General features: G+C 39.0%; 1 protein-coding gene across 1 annotated transcript; it reads left to right on the top strand.

The window, feature by feature from the left end:
* On the top strand, positions 1 to 25,714 carry GNAT3 (G protein subunit alpha transducin 3). Its single transcript, XM_009818382.1, has 8 exons — positions 1 to 118; positions 6,745 to 6,787; positions 11,785 to 11,926; positions 15,315 to 15,472; positions 19,407 to 19,535; positions 23,668 to 23,797; positions 24,005 to 24,158; positions 25,524 to 25,714. The coding sequence occupies exons 1-8, from the start codon at positions 1 to 3 to the stop codon at positions 25,712 to 25,714; spliced, it is 1,065 nt and encodes a 354-aa protein (XP_009816684.1).
* The last annotated feature ends 2,177 nt before the right edge of the window (positions 25,715 to 27,891 follow it).

Genomic DNA, 27,891 nt, shown 5'->3' on the forward strand with positions numbered 1-27,891 from the left:
ATGGGCAGTGGAGCCAGTTCTGAGAGCAAGGAGTCAGCCAGGAGATCCAGAGAACTGGAAAAGAAACTCCAAGCAGATGCAGAGAGGGAAGCCAGGACAGTCAAACTACTATTGTTGGGTAAATAGAATAAAAATTGTTCATAATGCTTTTCCATTAAGGGGTTATTTTGCTCTGGAATTACATTTCAGTACAGTGAATTTCCCACCTCTCACTATTTTATTTGAAGAAGACAATCCTGTAATACATGCACAAAACATTTTCTAGTTGTGAACACTCATGAAGCAACAAATTAAGTCACAAGGATCAGGCTGGAAATGGCCATGTCACTATATGTATTCAATTTTAAATATTGACTTTGAAAAGCTTTGAGAAATGCGTACCTACTGTTAGAATAAATGTCGTAACTGATTTGCCGGATTGAGTGAGATAACTGGTTACATAGAAAATCCACAGGTGTCACAAGGTATTGATATTGTTCATTTTCCAAACTGTTGCATTTTATTTTTTACAGAAGCAGAAAGTGACTTAGAAAGGCTTTTTTTGATGTATAAAAATGATACTGTGGGGAGTGGAATGGAAGGTAATGAAATAAGATGAAGACAGATGAATATTCTCACAGACTACTACTTCTAATCCACACTATAATCAATTTATTAACAGCCAGCAGGTGTAATGGCAAAAGAAAAATTATCTTTTTCTCGATACAGTGTTGTTATTCTCTCTTTTTTTCCATGGTACTGCATAGCCTACAAGAAATATCCAAGAGCACAATAACACTGCCACTATATTAATATTTTTCTTCTAACAGTATGATGCCCGCTATCACAGTTTACATTGGTTTCACCAAAGGAATAGAAAAACAGCCTTTGATCATTGAAATGTTTCTATTTTTTCTCCATTGTAACCACAATGCTTACAAATGCTTTTAAACTGACATTTATTCAGACTTAGCTAGATCCCTTCGATAAAGTAAATCGGCTTAACTCTGTTGTTTTGTATCTTATGCAAAAAGTCTATTTATACCTGCTGAGAATCTAACTATTATTATTAATAAAGAAATAAGAGACAAACACAACCATGCAGGTTTCTCAAATAATAATAGGGAAGTAGCAGTTTGATACACTTTATGTACCATCAGTATTCAGATTGCAGTTTACAAAGCTTTTTAGTCCAGTGGAGAATATGAAGATATTCTGTGCCACATTAATACAAAATATTGCCCCTACTGAGACAAGCTTGAGTTGGTCAAAAACCAGAATAATATTTTCATGTAAACTTTCATAAAGTTTCAATACTTTTTATATACTCTTACAAAAAGGAATTGCCATATCGAGTTAGAACCAGGGTCCATCTATTCCAGCATCCTGTCTCTGACCTTATCCAGCACTGATACATGAGGAAGATGTAAGAAATCCTTTAAGAGGAATTTATAGGATAAAGACGAATTTATAAGATAAGCAGTTTCATGATATATTTTGATCTTCAAGCCTTCATGTCTTGGCAGTAGTACTAGAGGCTGTCTTACACTAGGACACAAACTAAATTACCCCTCCCAGAACACATGTATGCATTTAGCATTAAGAACTTAAGTTTTTTATGTTTCCCAATGTAGACAATCAGTCTTTTTCTAACACTATTAATATCACATTCTCAAGATAACCTTAGTAAAATAGTTTGAGATTAACTGCAAGCTATGAGAAAAAGACTTCTAGTTGATTCATTTCAAATCTGAACATATTTCAGTTTCATTAACTATACAAGCTTTCTTTTCATGAGACAAGACAATCATCAGAATCTGAAATACTTTTGCTGAAGCCTTCTTTATAGTGTATATTTCTATAATATCTTCCTTTATTCGTGTCACACATGATAAAGATTCAAATTTGTCAGTGGGTAATGTTCTGGAAGATTTTTTCTCCTGGGAACTGTTATGACAAATCACAAGGAACCAAGAACTTGATAAAAAAACATGTTGGGGAAAAAAAACAAGAAAGATTACAGACTTAACAGCTTGAATTTTCTTGTTCTTAAAAAAGCAAGAGGTGAATAAAACATAAGTCTGTTTTGATCCTATTGCACATCTAGAGTGAAAGTGTCCCTTGAACACCTGGAATCACAGCTGCTGAAGCAACATGTATAAGGGGCACCATACAGCCCCTTCCATAGTCAACCAGTGAAATCGCCAGATACAAGAGGATTAAATCTACTATGTTCAGATCTGGGCCTGTTATCTTTCCATCCCTCTGAGATGATCTCAGAAATGACTCAAACTTTACACTTTGTAAATCAAGGGCAGCTCCATTCAAGCCAACCATCCTAGTCCTACATTAGTCCTAGGTTTCTGTTCATTTAGACAATATGTTGCCTCTATATTACAGGCCAGATGTCACCATTGTTTCTTTTGCAATAGGTAGATTGGTAGAAAATACTCAGAAAAAAAATGGATATGTATATCATTAATTTTTTCAGTGTGATCATTATGCTCTTACCCTTAAAACGTAAAAAAAAAAGGTATTCCGACCATTTCCTGAGACGATTATTTAATATCTAGTCTGGTCTCTCTGCATCCTCTAATAGGTCCCTCTACAAAAATGAAATTACATCCAGAAACCAAAAACACCACAATTGTTTATGTAAGTTCCACGGTCTGGGCAAACACATTGTTTGTGTTGAGGTAATAATTTACAGTTTATATGACATGCACATAAAAACTGCACATATCAACTAGGGGAGGTGGAAAATTATGCCACTTTCTGCTGTTCGTCACCAGTTGTCCAGCAACCAGGAAAGTTAGGTCTTCTGTGCCAAGTTCCTATGTTGTCAAGGCCATCCCAGCCCCCCACCCTGTCCACAAACCTAGCCTCTACATATTTACACTTCCAAAAAATCGGATTGTTTTATGAGTCTTGAACAAACTCCAAGGTGAAAGTTTTATTTCCTTTGTATCAGGGCCATATCTTGCCTACCACATCACACACAGTTTATATACTTTGTAGGAGGCCAGCTTGCAATTTATTTGTGTGCAAAGTACAGCGCACATTTGAAATGTGGCCAAAACAGCTGATGCTCACAGTGGTGTTTCACAGAAATAAGAACTTAGCTTCAGTTTAAATAATCATTAAACTTTGAACTTATTTCTTTTCAAAGTATTACTCCATGGCCTCATTGTCTACAGTTTTCTGTGGCAGGACAAAACTCACCCTCATTTGAGCTGGTCATCCTCAGCTCACTTTACTGAGAAATACTCACTTTTAGGGCATGACTCACCCAATTTAAGCATCTGCTTCAGAGTGACAAAAACTGAAGCTGTTTGTTTGTTTGTTTTAGTTTTAGTAGCAAATTATTTTCTCCGCTGACTATAACAGGTCTCTGATAAGTAGTCTCAGTGTAGAAGTTTATAGTATAGATGTTTAAAACCAGTTAAATGAATCAGTTACTGTAGTACTGAAGTCAGGTTTAAGTTCCTGTTATTAACACCTGCACTGGAAGGAAAGACTTTGAGCATCAAGATGGCCCAATAATCCTATTGACTGGAATACAGTGATTTTCCTTTTTTGGGGGTGGGGCAGCATTTAAGGACCTTATTCCCTCAAGAGGGTTAGATCTTAGATCTTTTCTCTAGTTTCTTTCTCCCATGGATAAAGTTTGTGCAATTTGGTAAAAGGGCCAGAAAGATATAATTTCCACTCTAGTTCACAGCTTCCAGAGCTCTGAATGGCACAGACAAGGCTCAAGCAGAGGTGTGAAACCTTTTCTGATTTTAATTTCCAGGTTTTCTTTTCCTGCTTTTTGCCATTTTATGTCATTGTCAGTGGCTTTTGTGACAGGTTTCAAACAAAATATTCAGGCGGTAGGTTTTTAATTGTCTTACCTTTACTTCTGGACCCTAAACCAAACCTCTACTTCTGCGTAAATAGTAACTGTAAAGAGATAATAGCTCTTGCTTTGAGACACAAAAGCAGCCTAATGTATAGAAAGAAACTTCTTCAACAGCTCAGCAGATGTAACCTTGAAAGGGGCTTGTGCTCTCCCCAGTTTCCACAACTATTCAAACAGATTCTGCTTAGAAAACCAGCAACATCAAGTTACAGCTGAGGTCCTGGGTTCTGTTCTCCTTTGAATTTGAGAGATTCTCACCAGCTTGCAAGCCGCCTCCAGCTTTTTCTCTGTTTCTGCTCTGTCTATATGCCTTGGTGGCCTGCAGGGCAGACGTCAGGCAGTCCCAGAGCAGCGGGGCAGTTCATGCCAGGCTGCTGGGGGATGGCTCCTTTGCAGCTCGGTGCCTACAGCCACGCTGAATGGCACTTCTTCTTGAGTCTCCTCTGCAGCCCCAGCCTGCCCAGAAACATAATGGGTTTGGGACATGGCGGGGTGCAGTTTGAAATATCCAAAACAAGAAGAGAGGCAGGTTACAGTCTGCCACGCTGTTGTGTGTACAGCACCAGGCTGAAGGTGGATGTGGCATGCCCCAGGGCATGGTGAAAGTGATCTCTGGGAATAAGTATGGGAGCAAACTTCTATCGACCTTACTGGCAGTGGGGACATCTTTCAGCTCCCAGGAGCAGCGCCAGAGTTTCAGGCACTGACCGAGATTTCTGTGCCTTTATTTTCTGTGTTTTTATCCATCTTAAAGAAACTTGGCATCCAAATAGAAGTAGGGAAATCAGAGGTAAATTTTACAAAATGAGATCTTAAATACGTGAAATGCAAAATACAGGCTATGGCCTGTACGATCAGGCTATCCCTGGTCTCACTCAGGCTGAGCTATAACTCTTCACAGTGACAGAGAGTTTTTCAAAAGCCAGTTAAACTTTCAAAGCTTCAGTGCGGCCTCAGTTCTTGTCTTTTATTCAGAAAATCTGGCCTCAATTATAATTGAGCTTATCACTGCCTCCTAAAGGAAAGCTGCCTTCAGATCCCCATGCAGTCACGCAAGGGCTATCATGACACACTCTTGCTGCTGCTTCTGTGAGCGGAAGGCTACTGCGGCGGGTGGAAACGCAGCCCTGTCCCTGCTCTCCCATCCTGGGGCCCTGGCCGGAGGAGCAGGCTGCACAGGATGGGGAAGGAAGAAAGGAAGCAGGTGCAAAGTAAATTGTTTCTGACCCATTTCCTGGGGTGAAAATGCTGCTACAACTAACACAGTACCCCGGAGTGAAGCCAAAGTCTGAGAGTCATCTGTTGTTTAGATAAAGGCATTACTGGATCATAAATTAAAGATGAGCAGAGGTAGAAAAATGCACCCAAAAGATATAAATTATGCCTCCCACTCTATTTTAACTTTGTCTTTCAGATCTGGAAGAGAGGTTATTTTCTATATTATGTTTCCCGGCATCTTTCCATGAAGTGAATGTATGAATTCTCAGCACAACCTGCTCTCTTCCCTACAAAAAGCGCAGCAAATGCCACCTTGTCGACAGGGCTTTACCAAGTTCTTCAGAAGGGCATTGAAGGGATAATAGATGATCTATGCAAATTTGCATTTTTTCCAAACTGTGGCAGATGGCAGCATCAGCCCATTTTGCATGGGCTCGTTTTTCTCTCGCACTTTCCGCCGTTCACATCATGGGCTTTAGAAAATGCTTTGCGTATGGTTTACTCTCTGTTGTGATTCATTTGAGTAAATTAATCCCTGTCATTTAAATGTTATTAGCTTTACAAAATCTGTTTGTAAAGTCTGTAATCAGTTTGTTCCATTCACTGAGAAGCCCTCAGTTAAAATAGCTATCTATGCCCCAGATTTCCTCTTTTGTCAAAAGTATTTGACACCATCCAGTGAGGTAAATGATAAACTGCACAGAGAAAAGTAGTGATGAATCCTGTCCCATGGATTCACAGCCAAAATTAAATCCTCTTTTCAGGTGCTTTCAAAATCTGTCTCGTTTGGCAGTTCTTGCCAAGCCTCACCACTCTCACTGACAGAAGTTAAGATGATAGTCACTGGCCCTGATTTCCAATGGAGAAGGTTTGCATTGTGATTAGTCACTTTGCATGCAATCAGAAGGGCAAATTAGTGGTATATAACCTGACCAAGCCTATGCCCTAGTTCTGCAACTGGCTGTGCAAGCAAATGTCTGTCCCTCCCCGAGCTATGTGGATTTCCTGCAGAATTGTTCCCAAGCTCAATCTGTTGCATTACTCTGCAGGTTTCCCACTTGCAGCCAGACCACTTCATAGCAGGAGACCACAGGGCAGAAGAACTGAGAAAAGACTAGTGTCAAGACATTTACTCATGTGCTGCCTCTGCACCATGCAAGTCTCCACACTCCCTTTTTCCAGTTGCTCAAAGGGGCTGACTAAAGAGCATGGAACTGGCTGGTTTGGCTTACAAAAGGTCATGATGATGAACATTAAATGAGCAGCTACAAATCTTGTAATGAACGGGACACTGTCAGAAGCTGTAGTTTGTTCATGACTTTCTGCCCATCTGCTGGGGATAAAAACAAAATATGACCCATATTTTATTTCCTTGGTAATTAAAAAGTCTGTATTTTTCTCTTAATTGACTGAATGTTCATTTCTTTTCAAATGTCCCTTTCCTTTTCAAAATTAACACTTTTACCAAGATTTCATTTTTTTAAGTCTGAATGGACACTAGGGAGGGTTATAGTTAGTACAATGGGGATCTAAAACATCTGTATGTCTCTTCATAGATATAAAATTCTGTGTTGCAGAGAGTTATTTTTAATACTTGTTACTTATTCATGTATCAATCACATCTTCTCAACATTCCCCTTCTGCAGGTGCTGGGGAGTCGGGAAAGAGCACTATTGTAAAGCAAATGAAGTAAGTATATGAATATTCATATCAGTTGTTGAATCTGGTATTTGTAGTATAAGCTATCTAGCTAATGTCTTATTGCGATATTTATGCTTATTTGAATAAACTGCAAAGAAACGTCATTTAAATCAAGTTCTCATTCAACCACATAAAGAAAAATGCAAAATGACTTAAGACACACAGCTGGATTGGTAATCAAATCTGTCTGATCAAATCATGCACTGGTCCAACTCCTCAGTGAAGACCAGGGACGCTTCTTCATCGGCTTTGGTAGGAGTTACAGTACTGTAGTGAGAACATGAATGTATGAGACAACCAGACATGGCAGATCCACCTAGTCTAATATCCTGTCTCCTGCAGTAGCTAATGAAGGATGTTTCCAGAAGATCATCAAACCAGACAAGCAAACACACAGTAATACTCACGCTGGATACCCTGATAGTATCTGGTGATCTGTGACTCAGGCACCATCCTGAACCAGAGACGGAATCACTGTGTTTAATAGCCCTCAGTTAATTCATGCCTACTTTTCTCCTGAATCTTTTCTGAACCAATGTAAATTAATAACAACCACAATATTCTATGGCAAGTCATTCCACAGTTTAATTACATATGATGTGAATCATGTCCCTTTGTTCAATTTTAATTTGGTGCCTATTAATTTCATTTGATTTCACTCTATTGTAAGAGAAAATACTGAAGTATTCACATTGTATAACAGTGCAAAGTTTTGTTCGTTTTTTTTCCCAAACTGTGCTCTGTAGATCATTCTTGGTCTCCACAGTCTTATTCCAGCTCCTGCCAGAGGTCAGAAAGATTGTTCTCAGGTCTTCCACAGGCCGGGTGAGAAGATACTTAGCCACCGCCTCCATAGTGAGCAGCTGCTACCCATCATCTAGCATGGGTAGGGACAGTCATAAGAACTGCTCTGAGCAAGGAAAGTATCACCCCAAAAAGTTTTCATACAGTAATCAAGCTGGAAAAAACCAAGCTCAGATGCAGAAATCCCTGTTCAAATTTGGACTGAGTATCTGGTTTGGAAGATCTTGAGACTGCACCATAAATCTACTACAAGAACACTTGTAGATTTTTGTTCAAAGTGCACATGGCACCACACAGATTGAAGTCAGTATCTTCATTTCCCCTGGCTTCAGAGGAAGATCAAATTTATGTGTGTGTTTGTGTGTCCCCATTTACAATTTACTATCACAATATTTTTACATATAGTAAAACAGGCTAAAACTAAATTAGTTCATGTTATTCTTTTAAGGGTAGCCAAAATACTAATCTTGTCTCTGATTTAAATAGATAATCCACCTGAGTTTGAGAGATCATACTTACACAGGCAGCAAAAATCCTCCTTCACTGTGTAACTTGCTAAAATATTGCTGTTGTATCTAGCCTTATTTTCATAGACAGTGTCCAGGTCTGCTTCCTAGACCTGTCTAAATACAGAAGAAAATTACACAGGAATTGCAACTGTTTAGACAGGACCCATCTTTGTAAGCACCAATCTCTTCCTGTATAAAAATCAAGTAGACTGTTTTATGAAATCAGTAATAGTATTCCGAATTTAAGTTCTCCTAAGAATTTCATATCTTCACCAATGCATTTTAAAGAGTGAAGTAAAAAATGTTATATCATAAGAGCAATTTTCTACTATTTAAGCAGCTCATTTTGTAATAAGACAGATTCAGAACCATCCATCACTTTGCTAACTTTTTTGTTCCATGGTGGGTAATTTTATTTCTGTTTTGAGTTCCAAAGAGGAGACCCTCCCTATTCAGCAAACCGTTGAAATGTATTGTGCTGAAATCTTCCCCCAGTAGAAGCAGATTAAAGATGTTCCTCTGAATTAAGCACTTTAAGAAGGCTGATAACATTTAACAGCATCAAGGAGGGGGCAAAAACCTGCAAAACTGAGAGTTATCTTTAAAGCCCTGTGCATTTCTGAGCTGTCAACCTGATCATAAATATGAATTATTTTACAAGAAAACCGTTTATGAAAATCATCATTTTTCATATAAAATGTCATCTTTCTGTCACAACCAAGGACTTTTTTTAAAAAAAGGGAAATTTTTCAGTAAACCCCCCCAATTTTAGTCATTAATTTTTTCAGTGAAGCATAACATTTTCTAGAGAAGACTGATAGCTGCTTACAAAAGAAATAATTTTGCTGAAGATACAATTTTCCACCAAAATCAGGGTAATTTTACTCCTATTAATATAATTTTCTAATTCATGAACCTCATTCTTTCCAGACTGAGTATTTCAATCAAAGTTAAATCTTTCCACTAAGCTTTGCACAATATTTTCTGGTACTCAAAATATAGATAAGCTGCAAGGCCCTAAAAAGGCTAGGATGGTTATGAGGAATAACTAAAAAGGAAAAAAAAAAAGCTTCTCTGGAGCTCTGTGCTTCTGACTAGATCATTTCCAATGTGTGATCTAACTTTTTTAAAAGCAAGTTGAGTATTTCTGTGCTATGCCCTAAGTTAGCAGTACAAACCTACTACAAATAATTCAGCAAATGAAAAGGAGGAAACAAAATATTTGGTAACTCATCATGCCTGTTGAGATTGAATCAGCTCCACCTATCTGGTGAGAAGCCCTCCTTGTGTGAAAAAACACAACAGACTAACTTTTTTCCTCCAACAGAAACATAATTTAGATATTGTGACTGGTAGCCTAACACCTCATGCCTTCAACATCCTGCATTTATTTTTTAAAGGTTGTTTATTTTTTCAGGGAGGATCAGGGAACAAAATTTTCCATTTGCTAAAATGCTCCTTCTGGCCATAAAAGATGTCAGCCTGTTTTACAATCCTTCCTTAAGAATGACAGATCTTTAATAAAAGCATCAGAATTCACTACTGATTTAACAGGCTGGCTAACATACCTTCTGCCAGAGGACATAAATATATTATTTTTAAAAACCCCAACAACCTAACAAAAAAAAAAAAAAAAATTAAAAACCCTCAAGGAAAACCAAGTTTTCTTTCTGTAATTACAGAATCTAGTTTTATTTCAGAATCTTATACTTTCTTTCTTCCTTTGTTCTTCAAGGGAGGAGCATAAAAATATAAAATAGCCATTTGTGGACTGTGTTAGGGCCTTTCCTTCTCTCTCATCACAGATTTTTGCAGTCACAGGCAAAACACCCATCTCCCCCAGAAATCCTGTTATGGCCACTGATGTGAGACACACAAAGTACTTAAACCAAGTTCATGTACTTCATGGGGTTTGAATTTCTATATATCTCATTCCGTTATTTATAGAAAAGCTGCTGCTTTCACAGGTAGTAAGGGTAAGAGTGAGAAGAATATACTTAAGTACCAGTGCAAGGTTCAACACTGATAGCAGATGAACTTATTTGTTGTTAAAGGTGATCTGACCCATTAAAGGAGGCCGCCTACACCAGTGGGGAGCTCTGGGCTCCGCGGTGCTTCACATACAGGACATTGCTTAATGTCCTGTTCTGCCCAAGCAGCAATCCAGATTATCCAGTGCACTATCATGGAGCTACATTAGACTCCTCCAAATAAATAAGCCTCCCCTCTGAACAACTCTTGTTATTTCATTCAAATCACTGTGTTGACACAGGGATACGTGGATATTTCAGAGGATGGCAAAAAAAGGTTCACTTTGCAGTGAACTTTTGTACTGCACTTTTTGCTATGCAGTATACCAGACAGCATAACACAAGTCCACTTTTTCTTTCTCCCAAGTTCAATACGATTGCTTTGAATCTTGCAGATTCATTTTAGTTCATTAGTTCATGCTGAAAACAGCATTCAAAAAACCAAAGCTTCAAAAAAGAGTTTGTAGATTTGCCTGGTCTAGAAGTGATTGGGGAAATATTTAGAGAACATTTTTTCCTACACGAGCTATTCCTACAGACACAAGAATGCAAATTCTGAATTTTAGGAAATCCCTAAGTCAGGGAGATGTTAAGACACATTCAGTTGTGATCTGGGTTTTGTGCGTGTGAGTGTGAGTGAATTATTTTCTGACAGGGCTGACTTCTCGCCTTGAAGGGAAAGTCTCCCCAAGACACACACCTGGTACTCATTCTGGGCTGTATCTCTGGGAAGAGACTGGGAAAAAAAAAACAAACTCCACACCCCAGAAATTATTTATTTAATAACCTGGCCTTCATCTCTGAACAACTGAGGTGAAGAAGAATAGAGCCTTGGTTCCAGCAGCAGCCAAAGCAGTTGGTGTCTGTTCATTGAGAGTACGCTACACCAAAATGGGTGAAGTTTTCATCCTTTTTCACAATTCATGGAAAAAGATGTCTCTGAGTCATGATATAATCCGCACACTGATCTTGGAGAACTTTAACCACATGCCATTCTCCAGTCAAGGAGGGTTATGAAATTATAATCCCTCTGGCAGAATTAGATTAATTGAACTTGACTGCTAAGGTTCTTTGTCCTCTGGAATACAGGGCAAATCCTCTGGAGTAATATGTATGTCCCCAAAGCTTGTAGTTAATAACAGTAACATTTTCTTGACAAAGTACCTCACAGTGTAGAAATATTTTTTGCAATAATTTTTCTACTCTAGGTAAGATTCTGGATAAAAATGAGAATAATTAAACAAGCGATGTGACAGCCCATGACTAACATTGTAGATTCCAATAATAGAAGATTTGGCATCTAAGTCCAGCTATGCATCTTGCCCTGTATCCACAGGAATGGGTCTGGGTCTTCTTCTGGATTCATATACTATCTTATATTGACCCACAAGGCAAAAAACTAATACCTGTTCACTCAGACTGGGAAGTTAAAACCTAGCTTCATAAATTTAATCTCACATAGTTGCAGAAACTGCTGTTTACCTGTGCCAGCAGAATAGGCAGGTAAATAAATGCTTTTCCAAGGGCCGGATGGATTCAGTTCTTTCTCACGCTGACCACAAATGCATCTGATACAACTTTTCATTACTTTCTTTTTTGTTAATGCATCCCATAAACCTTTTGTTTTCTATTTTTGCACCAGGATCATCCACAAACACGGTTTCACCTACCAGGAACGCATGGAGTTCAGACCTATCGTTTACAGTAACACAGTGCAGTCTATCCTCTCTATCATGAAAGCAATGGCTAAGTTAGGAATCAGTTACGAAAACCCAGCTAGAATTGTGAGTATGATGCCTTTTCTCTTGAAACAGGCATTAGAATACAATTTTTTCTAATACAATAGTAGAGATTAGTAGAACAAAGAGGGTTCAGTGTTTGCTTTATGATGGTGGAAATGAAGTACTGCTTGAGTTATATGTGACAGGACGTCCTTACTTATTTTTATTTTCTCAAGACTGATGCCTGAGGTCTCTCACCTTTGCATAAACTGCCATTTTGTTTGTTACGAAAGAAATGTTCAACTTGCAGACATAAGAAAGAAAAAAAGAAGCTTTTCTTAGCTGCTTAGTCACTTATTTATTGCTATTGGGAAATGTAACAAATATTTCCCTTTTATGAACAAACCTTGGGGCTCAGCCATGTAAGGAAGGGCCATCTAGACATGTTGGAAATATTTCAGTTTGGCACTGCTCCTGGAGCAGAGAGCAACCCGTCGTACAGAAGCGGCGCTGGCGCATTGGCACTGCAGAGAAGTGGACTCTGACCTTCCTTCCATGGTTAGCAACCCTATGCACAAGCACACAGAAGAAGAGCCACAGTAGGAAGACCTGCTATCTTCTAGCTATCATGCTGAATTTTCAGGGACAGAATTAAAGGAAAAACACATCCCCAAAGTTCCAGTTTTGGCAAATTCTGCCTATTCCCTAGAGGTTTGTCTTACAGGGAATGACATCTGCTTATCTGAAAGAGCTTTTCTTGTTCCAGTAGTCTACATTTCATTACAATGACATGTGGTACTTTAACCTAAAAAATGATAAACAAATGCTTCAGAGGTTACTAAAGCTCAGTCATTTGACAAAATAGAAACTAAATGTTTTCTTCCTGTATTCTTTTAAGGGTCCACAAATGCAAGTCATTCAAACAAACATAACAGGGCTCAAAAGCAGCACACAGACAATAGGTCCATGTGAATGTGCTGCAACTTGGCCCGGTCTCCTCAACTGCAATAGACATATGTACTGCGTAAGGACCCATCTGCCAGTCTACATGGCCTAAGACAGCTGAACCTTGCAGCACCTAGCCACAAGTCCTGGCTCAGCCTCTAATATCCACTACCAGGTCCAGACTCTGTGTGCCGTCTATAATTGAGATATGTTCTGCCTGTACCCCAGTACTTCAGCCTCTTTTCTCAGCTCTACCAAATTTTCTGAGAGGTTTATACATGTTCACGCATCATCTATTATCTATGCCAGTTTCATAGACATTATTTTCAAGGGATTTCACAGCCTGGGGAACTGGGAATTGAAAATTTTTGTTAAATAGCCCTGCTCATTTCTTAGCATTATATGTAACCAAATGCAGAAAATACAGCTGTTGTAAGTTTATCATTTATAGCACAGTAAGCCCACTCTTACTGCCTTTGGCAGAATAGGCCCCTAGGAATACAGTTGAATACACCTGCAAAAAATACTTGCAGTGCCTGCCTTCTTTTCCCCCAGAACCACATAAGAGCAACCTGGATGTGAGTTTTAAAGAAAATAGACATTTTGGTCACATTTATATGAATCACCACTAAACATTGCCCTTTCTTCCAAAACCAAACTTATCTTACATTTTTTGTAAAATTATAAACCACCTATAAGCTTGAGTTGTTTTGAGATAAGCTTTGATTTCAGCTGGACTTTGTTCTTGCTGTGTTCTGGTCCAGATTTAGCTGCTTAAAGTAATTTAGCCCAAAGACTGGGCTTATCTTGGGCCCAAAAGCAATGGGTTCATCCATGTTCCAGGACTGACTGTAAATACCTCTCAGTGGTCCTGGAAGTGCCTCAGCACGTAATTTCGAACAACATCAATTCAGGTGAGAGAGATATTTTTTCCTTCCTAAAGCGCCATTGCAATCTATTTTTAATATGAAAATCATCTGAAGTCTGTCTAAATGCCAGAAAGAAACAAAATATTATATAAACCAGGGTTATGATAAACTCAATCTGCCGCTATCTTCCTTTTTTACGTAAGCATCAAAATCCACAGTTGCCACCTTTTGCATAATGATCAATGAACATTTACCGTAGACTGGAGGCTCTGAGCTCAAGGCTTCTCGTTGTAGACTATTCAACCAACAAATCCAACCTTGTAGGAGGACAGCTATAATCATTAAATGATACGTGATATCTCAAAGGAGAGAACATTCCAACTCTTATCTTGAAGCTGAACAAGTGTGCACCCTGGAGAGCAGCCCTGGAGACAAATGAGGGGCACACACGAGAAAGCATGACTCAGCTCTGCTGATGCCAGCACTGAGTGAGACGATGGGAGTGTAGAATGGAGTCAGTTTTGTTTAATGAAGAAGGGCAATTGTATGACTGTCCTCCTTCCTCTTTCAAATGACGGCAATTCTCTAGTGGTTATTTCCCCCTTTTTTTCTCTTTCTCCATGGTAACTCAACTTCTCAAACATTTTAGAAAACCTGCAGTGTTTTATTTTTCATCTCTCTCTGACTTTTACAAAATTTCCATAAACTGCAATTTTTATTGAAACATAAAGATACAGTACATTCCTAAAATAAATTTGTTACAAATTATTGTGAAGATGTTTTCTATTTTTGAATAAAACATACTCCCTGCCAAAACAGTGTCTGTCAGAATCCATTTTTACTCTTGCAACTATTGACTGCAAGTCACTTCAGTTGTCTACTTATACAGCTAGGAAGGAATTATATTCTATAATTAACCACTGCTGTGACAGTGTATCAAATGACCCTATTTTAATCATGCTCTTTATTTACAGTACATTCCTAAGCTGTTAACCACTGAAAAGAAATATTTTTAATGTAATAGATTACTTGAAGTCTTTTTGGATTCACTGCAAAAAGAAGAAATTACAGAATAATACATTTAAGATTTGGGATTTTATTCAGTCATAGATTTCTTCTTCCCCAAATGAAAAAACATATAGGAAATGCATTCACTAGTTACATTCACTTTGCCACATTTCTCTCTGTGGCCTAAAGCTAGAAACTTTTTCCTCCAAATGTATTAAAAAATACATTTAGCTATATATTTCTGCTTTGGTATGATATGGTTAAGCTTTAAATATCCTTTATAATTCGGTTTTTGTACCCCACTACTCTCTCTTAGAAGAAAAGCCCTCCTTCCAAGTTGGACCTTTTGTGAACACCTATGGTAAGATGAAACTGAGCCCTTGTATGAACAAAACAAAACAATAAAAAGAGGAAAACTGTGTATCGTGATTTAAGTCTAACCTTTGCACTAACTGAAGGGAAGTGAGCTTGTAAAATGATGCTCACATGCACAGGCAAGTACAGCTACCTGGAAAAATCAGTGAAAATGAGAAATTTTGCCCCTGCAACTCATTGTAAGCCAAGCATGTCTTCAAGGAGGTGGAGGGGCACAGTGCGCTTGCACAATATTTACTGAAATTTCTCTTTAGGAAGATGAAAGGAAACTGTGTTCCATGGCAACAACTCTGGAGGATGGTGACATGTCTTCTGAATTGGTTGAACTCATCAAACAACTGTGGAGCGACGGCGGGACCCAGGCCTGCTTCGCAAGGGCAGCGGAGTACGAGCTCAATGACTCGGCAGCCTAGTAGGTGATACCAGCCGCAGGTGCTGAACAGCTGGCTATTACTGTAACGGACAGCATAGGAAGGCTTGCAGCAAGAACTCTTCCTCACTTGCAGAATAGCCTATGAAATTTATGGCTCATTAACCTGAAAAAGGATGAGTTTTTTTGCTAATCTTTATAATATATTAGAAATGTTTAACTGAAGGACACAAGTGAAAGCAAGGAACAACTTGTTTCTGTGAGTTTGTTTAAACTGCAAAAAAAAAAAGTCTATTCTCTGTCTAGGTAATTCTAAGATTGACAAAATGAGGGAAAAGGTGAATTGAAACAGCTTGGGTTTTACCTAGAATTGTACTTTGAATGTATACACTTCAAGCTGCTAAACATAAGTCTGGAGAAAACTATAAAAACTTCCCTCTAAACTAATCTGGCTGCATGGATGGGTGTTCCCTGGGCCGTTACCATCGCAGCATCCAGCAGGTCTTGGCCAGTGGTGCTGCAGCTGCTCTCCAACCTGACGGCCCCTGTTCCCTTTCTGTGGCCTGGGAGGTGGCAGGCAGATAAGCAGGGGACTAGGGCTGCTCAGCTCCGACTCCACGAAGGGTCACCATTCAGCTGGGGTACATCTCCTAGCTTAGATGCAGCCAGTAAGCTTCGACTTTTCAACCAACTGCTTTGGTTGCTTCTACAGCTGTTCTTGCAGGCTAGAGTGGTCCTGCTCTGCTGTTTTCTCCCTAAGCTCATACAAGACTGAGAAGGGAGGTGTCACCTGGCTCGGCGTTTTCCTAGAGTGCGTAAGCCTGACTGTAGACCTGGGGCAGAGGGTTGTTCCAGCTGTGGTCCATCTTCCAAGATCTGCAGTTGGAGGCTTCTCTGCTCCTGCAGCTCCTCCTACAGGCTGAGGGCACCTGCAGGGTGAAACCTCTCAAGGTGTTGGGTGTCCCTTCTACTCAGCAGAGAAAGGCATGATCGGAAGCTTGGCCAGGAGCCAGGCAAACTGAAGGCAGTAACAGCTCACTAATTGTAGATAGTAGAAGGGATACAACATGAAAATATTAAAAATTCTTTGTCTCTTTATAGCTTCAAAACAAGAATGAAGACCTTTATGCAAGATATCCAAACAAAGAAAATATTGCCTGTGTTGATTTGTGCCTGATTTGGCAGTATTTTATGGCAGCCTTGTATTTCTATAGGAATAGTACAGAGCAAACTTTTGTTTCCTAACATACCCCTTCTGACAGGCCACACTGCAGTTCCCAGCACTAAAAGCCTGTAACAAGTCAGTCATTGTAATTGAAAGGAAAAATACTTCTTGAAATTAAAAAAAAAAAAAAACAACAAAACCCAAAACAAAACAAAACAAACTAATGCAGAAAAAAAAATATATTACCCGTTTACCAGCTAACATTCTCGTGTGTGCACTATGCCTGGCAGATTAGGCTTTGTTGCCTAAAAAGAAGATAGGATAATCTAAAGTAGTTCCCTCTCAGTGTTATGGGCTGTATAATGTTTTAACCTGCAACAGGTTTCATTATTTAAGGGAGCTAGTACAGACCATAAAGGAGCCAATAATCATTATTTATTGCTAAAGTTACATTAAAACCAACAGTGATATGTTTTTCATCTGCCTGAACACTTCTGAAAATCCTGCTGATCTCTGTCTTCATCTTTCAGTACCTGATGCTTCTGCAAATCTAGCCGTTGGCTCTGAACCATTAAAATCAACTTAATTTTTCCCATTGCTACTGGACTTCTAATGATCAGTTCAAAACCAGATAGAGTCAATCACCCATCTAATGCTACATTTCAATTTCTTTTAAAACCAAAACCCTGCTTCTCAGCTCCTGTGAATCAGCTCCTACACAGAGTATTGATTTATACTGTGTAAACTCTGACTTTCTGAGGTTATCTTCTCTGAGTCTTTTCATTATTAATTCATGCTAATGAAGTTTGGTCACTGCCTTTCCTCTGTGTGTTTTAATTGAAAAAAATGAGATCTTCTGAATAACGGAAAATCCCCTGTATGTCAAATTTGGCTGGAATTTCTTCCTTAGACTCACCTGGAATTAATCCTGTTTTAAGATGGAGTGATGGGTAAGGAATGGGCAAAATAAGGATTGTAAATCGTGACCTTAAATGTCATTGTATAGCTACCGGTAGTACATGGTGTTTCTTGCTTTCTCAGTCATTTGCCTCTCAGGGTAGGATTCGTGTCACCTAATTCAAGCCAAGGAAAGATCAGTCATTTAGACTGCTAGTTTGCATTCCCTCTTTTGCCAGTGGAGAGCCGGCTGCAGAGTGTCCCCTTGGAGCTGTCTACAGCTCTAGGAAGAATCTGAAGATGCCTCTCTTGCTCCATTAACTAGATAATTAATTTGGTGTAATTTTTTATGCAATTACAATTGGCTGTGTTGAATTTGATTTAGGTATTTGTGACTAAGAACTATCAGATCTTTATAATGAATTTTATATACAAGTGTTTATTTTAGTGCTTACATGCTTTACAAATTGCAAAATGTCTTTTGTTTCTGCCCTCCACAAAGGTGAGCTGAGCTGAGTTTGCCTCAGGCCCTACTCAGAGAACCAGAGTTATATTGCTCTTTTTTTTTTTTTAAAAAACAGAATGTTTCCTGGACTCAATTAATGGGAAAACATTGAATTACTCAGATCAACTTCAGCACTCCTTGCTGAGTGGATTCAGTCTATTCAACTTAAAATAAGAAAATCCCATTTCCAAGTGTTACTTACAAATCTCTATAAGGAAGATTCTAGCTGTTTAAAAATTTATTTTATTTTATTTTATTTATTTATTTACAGATGTATTAAATATTGCAGACAAGGATGATGAGCTGTGAGGTTTGTTTTGATGGTTGTCTGGTTAAACTGAACAGCATAACTTCATGCTGGGCAGACTTAGTGAAAAAAAAAAAGGCATGAAGCCTAATAAACATTAGAGGGACTGTGTTTTGTTTGTCAGAGACAAGAGGCTACAAATGGAAAGGTGCCAAGTGGGACACCAAAAGCTTGAAAATGCTTCAACTATTGTATGTGGTTTCTTGCTTTTTGGCTTTGTTCTTTATTTGAGTATTAGTCGTTAGAAGGTAGGAAGCTACCACCTCTTCTTTTCCTTCTGTCAATTCATAACCTCTTTACACAGATTCCTAGACCAGCCAGTAAGGTTCATAGGCTCTCTCCACCCATTTTGAGAAAGCTGCGTGCCCCTGGAAGAGACAGGAGAAGGGTTGGTGGTAGGACAAGAACAGGCTTCAAACATCTGGTTTGGATTCTTATTTCACGCAGATTTTATCTCTGTATGCCAGACATAAAACCAGATAATCCACTCTTTTCCAGGGGGTTGTGAGAATACCAACCTAGTGGGTCCTCAGCTTCATTGAAGCTTCTGGTTTTGATTACAAAATGTATTTTTTTAAAATTATCATGTACCTTCCTCTTGTAAACTGATAGGTCTGCAGGAAAAACAACTCCTAAATGTGAATTCCTCCAAAATATGACACCCTCCCTTTCACTTAGGAAGGAAAATTCTGTTACAACAGGTCTGATGATAGGCTGCGATAACTTCTAGTCAATCTGCTTCTGAAAGATGCTTGTGGTTCTTCCCCCGTGGTAGCAATTCCCACTTGCTGAAACCAAATGGACAAAACCCCTTTCCTGACAAGATCGTTTTTTAGCATCCCTGAGGAAAATCGGGATTTTCCTGAACTGAAATTCTCAGAAAGATTTTTATTATATACAACTAAATTACACTTCTATATACAAGAAAAAAAAAAAAGAAAAAAGAAACGCTCTGTATTGGGGCTGTATAAAAACCAATGGTATTGTATTTAAATGTGTAATTTACATAAAATATTTAAAAGCTGCTCAATATGAAGTGATTATGTAATGTTCATTTCACCTTTTGAATTCACCAATCACCATGTCTTTTTACTCTCCTTAGTTACCTCAACGATTTGGATAGGTTAGCAATGCCAGACTACGTACCTAGTGAGCAAGATGTTTTGCACTCCCGAGTGAAAACAACTGGGATTATAGAGACTCAGTTTTCTTTCAAGGATTTGAACTTCAGGTATGAAAGCCATATTTGACAGTTTTCTGTGGCTTTATCTTTCTTAAGTATTTTCTTTCAAAGGTATTGACATATTATAATATTGGTAATCCTATTGTGATATCCTTTAATCCACTCTTATTTAGTATTTTGAAACAGCCAGAAAAGCAAGATACTTTACTACCAGTACTCCAACTTTAAGCATATAATGGACCGTTACTAAGAGATCTCAAAATATCAGGTTCTAAAAGGACATTTTTACATATGTGAGTGTCTAAAAAGCATTATTTGTATCCTGCCATTTGAATAATTGTTTGTGACATTTCTGAAATTTGCCTACCTAAATGTCCTTAACAGCATGCAAAATATTTGATGACTACTAATTTGCATGCACTCTCAACCTTTCACTCTCTTCTTTTGAGAACGGAAATAACTGCTCTTAACACTGGAATGCATTACAGTTGGCAAAAAAAAAATAATTTCTGTTCCATGGGAAATTTTAGTATTAGCATTCATACCTTCATGCTCATTTAAGCAAAATGTTCAGAAAAAAATCTTGAAAATAATGTCTTCGAGAAATTTGACTGAAAATAATTGACACTTTCAGATGCTCCAGATTTTGTTACGCTTGGTGAACCAATTAAAAACATCTAATTCCACAAGAAAATATGTTTGAATTAATTATGATAGTTTAATCCCTAATTTAAAAGTAGTGGTGCATTTTGAGAAATGTGGTCTAGACAAGAAACTGTCTGTAGAGATAGGCAGATGTATAAAACACCAGAATTATAACTTTAACATTTTTCATTGGGCTTCTTTTTTTCTCCTTATGTGGCAATTAAACATCCCCCAAACCATTTATACTACCACACAGATGCTTTGACACAATGGAGATTACATATACAAAATAAGATTCTGAAGTAGATGCCCTACAAATAAATTATTATTACCTACTAACACACCGATCACTCGTGAAAATTCAGCACTTACCCACAAATGCTACAGTGCAATGTCATAGACATCATCATCTTTCTCTCTGATTAACATGTTTCCAGACAGCTTTGTACATTGGAAATCTGAGCACCTTGACTTACACTCATAGTTTATGTAAGAAAGAAAATCAGGACAGAGAAAGAAATCGTCAGAGTGCAAACCCTCTTTGACATGAATGCTACCAGTCCTGGTACTAGGATACCAGAATTAGGGGCTAGGTCCAACTGAAATGCAGCACAACCGAGAATTAAGTTACCTGAGTGTCTATAAACAAGAGGAAGTCTCCTAAATGCCACCACAAACACAAAAAACACTGTATTCAGCCTCTCTGCTATGCATCATAGTAGTGTTATGTGAGTAAATTCATTGGTGGTTTTAGGCGCTTGAGTAACACGAGGTAAAATCACTAGAAAATAGTCTGAGGGTTTTGAGCTGCTATAGGGATGCAGAGCTGCTATAAATCCATCTTAACCAGCCAGTTACTGCTATTTTGCATTGCCAGAGCAATGCAAAACAGCTGGGGGATCCTGATGACTCTGCACTTAGTTTGATAAGTACCATAGACACATCTATAAAGAGAGGAACACTTCCACATTCAGAGTTTTGGTTGATGTATTAAATGAGGCTTGGGGTCACAAGCCATACATGGATAAAATGAAAACATGAACAGATGCCTCATTCACTAAACACTTGTCCCTCTTCTGAACTGAATGAGGCAGAAAACATTTTGTATCTGTGCAGTAAAAGTCTAAATCCCAGTACTGCTCCAGGGAACTGAATTACAGTTGCACAGACAACATCTCTTGTTATTTGCTATCTTCTTAGTGGTTACTTTGCTGGTTTAGTGTAATTTAGCTTTCTTGTGCTCTTCAATTTATTTCACTAATGTTGACTTTGATTTCCAGAGGTCAGAACATACTTAAATATTTTTAAAAGAAGGTCTGACCTTCATAGGTCCTCTCCTGCTGTCGTTTCCATTGATGTGGTAGGAAGAATTTGGCTGAAATCAGGCAAGCTTTATTTTAGTCTTCAGGTCTCACTATACGTACCATTAGGACAAATGAATATACAGCTAGTCCCGTATCTGTAGCTAAGTTTTCTGAGACCAGTGCTGGGAAAATATAGAGCTTTCAAAACTAACTTTGACTGTCTTGGTAAAAGAAAAAGATCATCCCAGAAATACATTTTCTACCACTCACAGAGGGACTTCAGTTTTACATGCGCCTATGTTAAGTTCTAGGCTGACATAAGAAGAGCTAAGCAAACTAAGGTTAGTACAAAAACTGCCCATAAGCATTGCCTCTGGCCTTGATCTTGTCCTATTTTAACTGACTTCTCATGAATATTCCCAGGGCCATACACTAAAAGCTTGCAGGAAGTGAATACAGATTCATATGATTATGTATGCTTTACTGCAGACTAAATTTTGAAGGTGGTTTTTTTTCCCATAACCCTGATTTCAGAGTTACGTACCACAAATAAAGGAAGACACATAATGGCAGGTGACTTCTGGGCACTAATCACAGTCAAGATGCTCTATTCATACTGACTTCACTCTTCAGTAGGCATACTGAACTCAGTGAAGATATGCTTGGAAGAATGCCATTACTGTTATCAAAATCTTGCTCCACAACAGCTTCATGATTTCCTAATAATTCACATTTATAGACGCCCAGTGATCAGACAAAGAAATGAAATGTACTAGAAAAAAATAATTTTCTCTAATTACTCCTCAGCTGCAGAAACCATTCAGAACGCGCATTGGGAAGGGTTTCATTTCTTCTAAGCAGGATGAAAAATTATAAACAATAACCTTTGTTTCCATCAGCTGCATTGCTGATGGTGAAGAAAACAGATCGATATACTGAAAAAAAATGGTGTTTCAGTAACAAAGGATTCTTGCTCTATGTATTACTTACATGATTTTTTCATACTGAATCCCAGTATTTTCATTGCTATAAAAATTGAGTTGTGTTTAATTTTCAGATACTGCAGGAGATACATCCAGAGAGTAAGATCTAACACATTTTCTTGAAGGACAGGATAATGCAACAGGGGATTAGGTTGTACAGTTTTAAGTTCAACAACAGGCAGCACAGGAAAAAGTCATTATGCACACAAGGAAACACAAAAAGTAAGGGTAGGATAAATTTGATTTTTAACATGTTTTTTCTCCTTTCTAATGCACTTGAAAAACATTCAAGTTTGGCACCTTTTATGTCAGAAAAATAGTGAAAAGAAAGCCCTATCCCTTATCACTGAAGAACTGCAAATATAAGTGGGAATTTTGAAAGCTAGTGCTAAGCAGAAGAATGGTAGCTTTGACAACAGCTTCATCCCAGTTGGGCCCTAATTAGGTCCCAGTTAGGTATGCTCAGTTGGCTTTCGACCCCATATAAAGAGTCCATTAAAAGTTCATATGACTCTACCCGAAGGTAGCAATTTCTGGCAAAGACTGAAGAAAATTAATGCAGAGGAGGACAGCCCTACATTTTCCTCTCTACAAATGAAGGGATTCCTGCTCCCCAAGAATTGCTGCTTAAACAGCAACTAATGAGATTGATAGGGCAGAGACCCCCCCCCACAGGCTGCAGGTTATACAGCTAGCTAAGTGATCGCGCCAGGGCAATGAAGAGATGACTAAATATAGATCTACGCCAGCCAATTAAACATAACCAGTGTGTCAACCTGTGACCAGCTTCCAGTCATATGCCTTATTGATCAATGTGTCGGTTCACTACAAGCAAAACTATGAAGTAACAAATGACTGTGAATTTAAGGGTCTTTTGTCAATGTTTCATGTATAGACTCCGTCCTGAATAAATCCCTTCCTGCGGGGCTTAGTGCTACACTGCGCTCTTATGCAGAGCTCCACTTCCTTAACAGAGTGCCACCTGAAGTACTGAATTTATTTCCTATATGCAGGTATTTAAGCATTTATGTTTCATTTTATGCCAAGTATGTTTCATTTTATGCCAAGTACTAAGCCGTAAGTAACAGGTAGTACTCCTTGACCTGTTGAGATAGAATACATCAATATTTGGAAAAGCTGGATATTTGATTGTCATTCATCTCTAGTTGCACTCTACACATTAACAGCACGACTACATCCTTACTAGTTAGTGCTTTACATTGTACATATGTTATTTTTTCTGCAAAGGATGTTTGATGTGGGTGGACAGCGATCAGAGAGAAAAAAGTGGATTCATTGCTTTGAGGGAGTTACTTGCATCATATTCTGTGCTGCACTCAGTGCCTATGACATGGTTCTGGTGGAAGATAAAGAAGTGGTGAGTCAGAAGAGACAAACAACCCTTTTTTGCTGCTCAGTTTTGATGTACTCTCTGATGGCATATCAGAACTATTCCTGTTCCCTGATAACCATTTAAAGGCTATTATGCTGTATTGGTTCTTGCCAGTAAAGAACATTACAGCAAAAATGACATATGGGAATGAGATTTGTCAGTCTCTCATGTTTACCTTTTGCATCTCAACAGAACAGAATGCATGAAAGCCTTCAGCTGTTCAACAGCATCTGCAACCACAAGTGCTTTGCAGCCACTTCCATTGTGCTGTTTCTAAACAAAAAAGACCTCTTTCAAGAGAAAATAACAAAAGTTCATCTGAATATCTGCTTTCCTGAGTATAATGGTAAGTTTGGGCTTTTCAGAAGAAAATACATTCAGATGATTAGTGTAGGCCATGCATTAAAGACTAAGACTTTGACTCAGGTCACCTATATATAACCATTAAAATACTAAGCATCTTATCTAAGCATCTAGTCTTTCTCTCAAAAGAATGGTATGGGACAGACATGGCCAGAATCCAATTCATCTCACCTACTAGCAATGCTTATCCTAAGGTGGGATCATCTCTCTCTGGAGATGCTTATTTCTCTCCACTGGAGTAGAGGAAGCTGAGAGAACTAGAAGTTTCAGATGGCTGAAGCGTGGTGTGGTGAACCCAACCAACATTTCAGTACAAGTCAGTGGCTTATCACTCACACACACCATAACTGAATCCAAGTTTTTTGTCCCTATTTTGAAAACCTATTCCATAAAGGAAGTCTGCCTCTTTTTGTATATCACAGTAGTGTCTACTGGAAATAAAAAACAGCAGCTGTTCCCAGCTGATGCAAGAGAATATATCTGAAGCTGTGTCAGAAGGTGCCAGAGAAAAACCAAAATCTGTTGGTATTTTAGTATTAACCTAATGTATTTCAGATAGGGAGTGTCCAGAATGAAGCATACTTAATATTATTATTAGAAGATGGGTTCTGTACACCTCCTGAAAACCAGCTCCTTCACTCCCTTTCTCAGGACACATCAACACAACAACCCAAAATTGCCCAGTGCTTCACTAGGATAATCGAACATTATGTGCTAGATTCAGTGGAGCTATGCAACTTTACACTGCCTGAGGCTTCAGACAGGATGGGAGCCAGCAAGGACTCTCAGCAGCAGCCTGCCTCCAGGAGCCTCATCCTGCTCCGGACATACAGCAAGTCCGCAGTAGCAGTGTTCACGCCTGCTGTTGTTCTAAACGAGTAGTACCAAAAGGCAGAAAAGCTGCGTGAAGAAATTATAACTGAATAGATAAGCATCTGAAATTTTCCCTTTTTCCGTCTTCATTTTTTTATCTCTTCATTTTTGTACTTCCCACCAATTTTGTCTGCTGTCTACCTGATTCCCTGTGAATTTATGCTCCTTCCTTTTTTCTTCTGTTTCTCTCACTTTCTGCGCTCTCTCTAAGGTCCTTTACTCTTTCACAGTGTTTTACTCAGGAGCATTTCACTTCAGAAATGAGGACTTCTGGTTAGGCATAGAATTTTAAATTTGGGTGGGCAGTTTAGACAAAAAATTTCCATACCTAATGCATGAAGTTAATTCCCTTTAGAAAAAAAAGAAAATAAAAGAAAGAAAAAAACAGAAAAAAAAGTAATCTTGTTTCTTAGCAGCCGTGAGGAAGTACCAGTTGAAATGTGTCTTCTTTTTCTTTTACTGTTCTCTCCACCAGGACTAAATACATTTGAAGATGCTGGAAATTACATCAAGAAACAATTCCTAGACTTGAACATAAGGAAAGAAGATAAAGAGATATATTCTCACTTGACATGTGCCACAGACACCCAGAATGTCAAGTTTGTATTTGATGCAGTCACAGACATAATAATCAAAGAAAATCTGAAAGGCTGCGGGCTCTTCTAGCCATTCATTCCCTTGCTCATAGCTTGACTTCATCTCTGTCCGCTTTCCTCTCTTCATCCTGCGTGCTGACTGAAATAAAAAACTCTAGTGAAGAAACAATATCAATTAGGCTTTCTTTAGTGGTCAGCTGAAGTCGGGTATAGGCTGAGCACTGCAGACCAACACTGACTTTCTGTATGACATCAGAAGACTGCAAAAAATGTTCTTTCTCCACAGAGATGCCAGCTGCTGATAAATCCTACTGGAATCAAAGGGAAATTCCTATTTTAATCAATATGATTTGAAGGTAATCAGCACTTCTCAGGAAACTGGGGACACCTCAGTATCCTGTGCTTTCTAGTGATGGGAGAAAAAAGAGTAATATGTAACAGATAACTGACTTTTATTTATATTTGAAGCCTTAAGAAAGCAATAGCATTAAACAGTATCAATAGACAATTTCCATTCAGTACTCTTTTGTTTTCACGTTACATACACAACTAAAAATGATATACCATTAATCCAACAAAAGCAAACCCTCCAGACTTAACAGATTTATGACAAAGAGCAGTGCATACACTTGCATACACATAAATATTTGAATGTTTAATTATACTGTTTTGTTAGAAGAGCTGAGGGATACATACATAAAAACTGCACATGTATAAAATTCACAACTGCTGTTATCCAGTTTGGAAAAAAACCCAACACAGTAAGAGGGAGGCAAGTTTTTTGAATCCCTGAGGGAGCATAAAATGTTACAGTAAGTGTCAGTTCCTGCATAGGCCATAAAGGCAAGTTGAAACTTTTTTTTTAACAATTAAAAGACGACTTTTTTTGATAATAATTAATATTCCTGCTACTGGACAGCTTCTCCAGTACCCTGTGATTGCAACAGTCATTTCCACAAATGCAGAGCAGATGTAAACCCACCAGTCCTTGTGGCAAAAACAGCCTCAGGAGTTTGGCACAGATCTATTCTCTATGCAAAGAACGTCCTAATGAAGAACTGCTCCCCTTTAACTCCTCCTGATTTACTGTGGCTATAACTACAGAAAATACTTAACTATGATGTCAAACAAAATGGGAGTTCTAAATATATTATACTGAACTTTGAAACTTGGTCTTGAAAGAACACTCACTTTTGAAATCTGATCACTGATAAAATGTTTCATTTTCTTTTTTTTAAAAGACATTTCAATCTAATTTTTACCATATACTCACGGCGTTCTGGTTAATCTAATTCTTGAAACCACTAGAACAGGCAACTTGGTCACTGAACAACAGAGTCCTGCAAGCTGTCCACATGCGCAAGGTCATCGGTGCCTGCAGGTCCCCCAGCAGAAGTGGAGAGATAAAATACATTTTGCACTGTCGGGATTTCTATCGCTGCCTGAGCTGTAATGCTTCACTTGAATAATTCCTTGTTTGTATTGAACATAATGGATTTCCAGTGGTAAGGTTTCTGGATTCATTTCCAGCAATAAATCTAATTTAAAACGAATAATTTGAGCTATAGTGGAATTAACATTAATTTCTGGATCCCTGATGGCAGAATAAACGCCTGGATTTTTAAGAAACAAATCTATAGGCAAACACATCTCTCAAACACATTCTTCGTGCAATCGCCTAAGAAATCGGACAGACTTTACTCTGCAGCCTGAAGTTAACACAGGTAAGACTGTACAGATACTGGTTTTCATACTCATGCTTTAAGGTGTGGGGCCGGCCTAAGTTTGCCCGAGTTTCTGGCAACCTCAGTGAGCTCTAGGCTTTGTCACCCTCCACGAGAAAGGTCTGCGGGTGGTGCCCGGGCTCCCCCGGGGGCTGGCGGGCCCAGCTGTCAGGACAGGGCAGCGCGCGGGGCTCCCCCAGCCCAGCCGCGCCTCCGGCTCCAGCGAAACCGGCACACCGGGCGCGGGGAGCGCGGGTGGGCCGGGCGCCTGCACCCAGCGCTGCACGCAGGTGTGCGGCGGCGCTCTGCCGGGGACAGACCGCTCAGAACCGGCGGCTAGATCCCAAATAATCCCGATCCGGGAGGAGCGGGCGGAAGGGCGGCCCCCGGGCCCGCCGCAGGGGCGACCGCCCTCCCCTGGGGCCGCCTCGCCGGCGCCCGTGAGCGGCGCCAGGCGCAGCCGCCAGGTGCCGCAGTGGCACCGCTGCGCCCAAGGGCCGCCGCCGCCAGCAGGTCCGGGGGG

Source organism: Gavia stellata, chromosome 4 (genome assembly GCF_030936135.1).
Source record: "Gavia stellata isolate bGavSte3 chromosome 4, bGavSte3.hap2, whole genome shotgun sequence".
In the NCBI taxonomy this organism is placed as follows: domain Eukaryota; kingdom Metazoa; phylum Chordata; class Aves; order Gaviiformes; family Gaviidae; genus Gavia; species Gavia stellata.

What these genes read in the sequence shown, in the direction of transcription:
- GNAT3 (XM_009818382.1), top strand. Translation starts at nt 1, where the DNA reads ATGGGCAGTGGAGCCAGTTCTGAGAGCAAGGAGTCAGCCAGGAGATCC. An exon ending in AGTCAAACTACTATTGTTGG is followed by an intron (nt 119 to 6,744) that starts GTAAATAGAATA and finishes CCCCTTCTGCAG; the next exon opens with GTGCTGGGGAGTCGGGAAAG. An exon ending in TTCAAGGATTTGAACTTCAG is followed by an intron (nt 19,536 to 23,667) that starts GTATGAAAGCCA and finishes TTTTCTGCAAAG; the next exon opens with GATGTTTGATGTGGGTGGAC.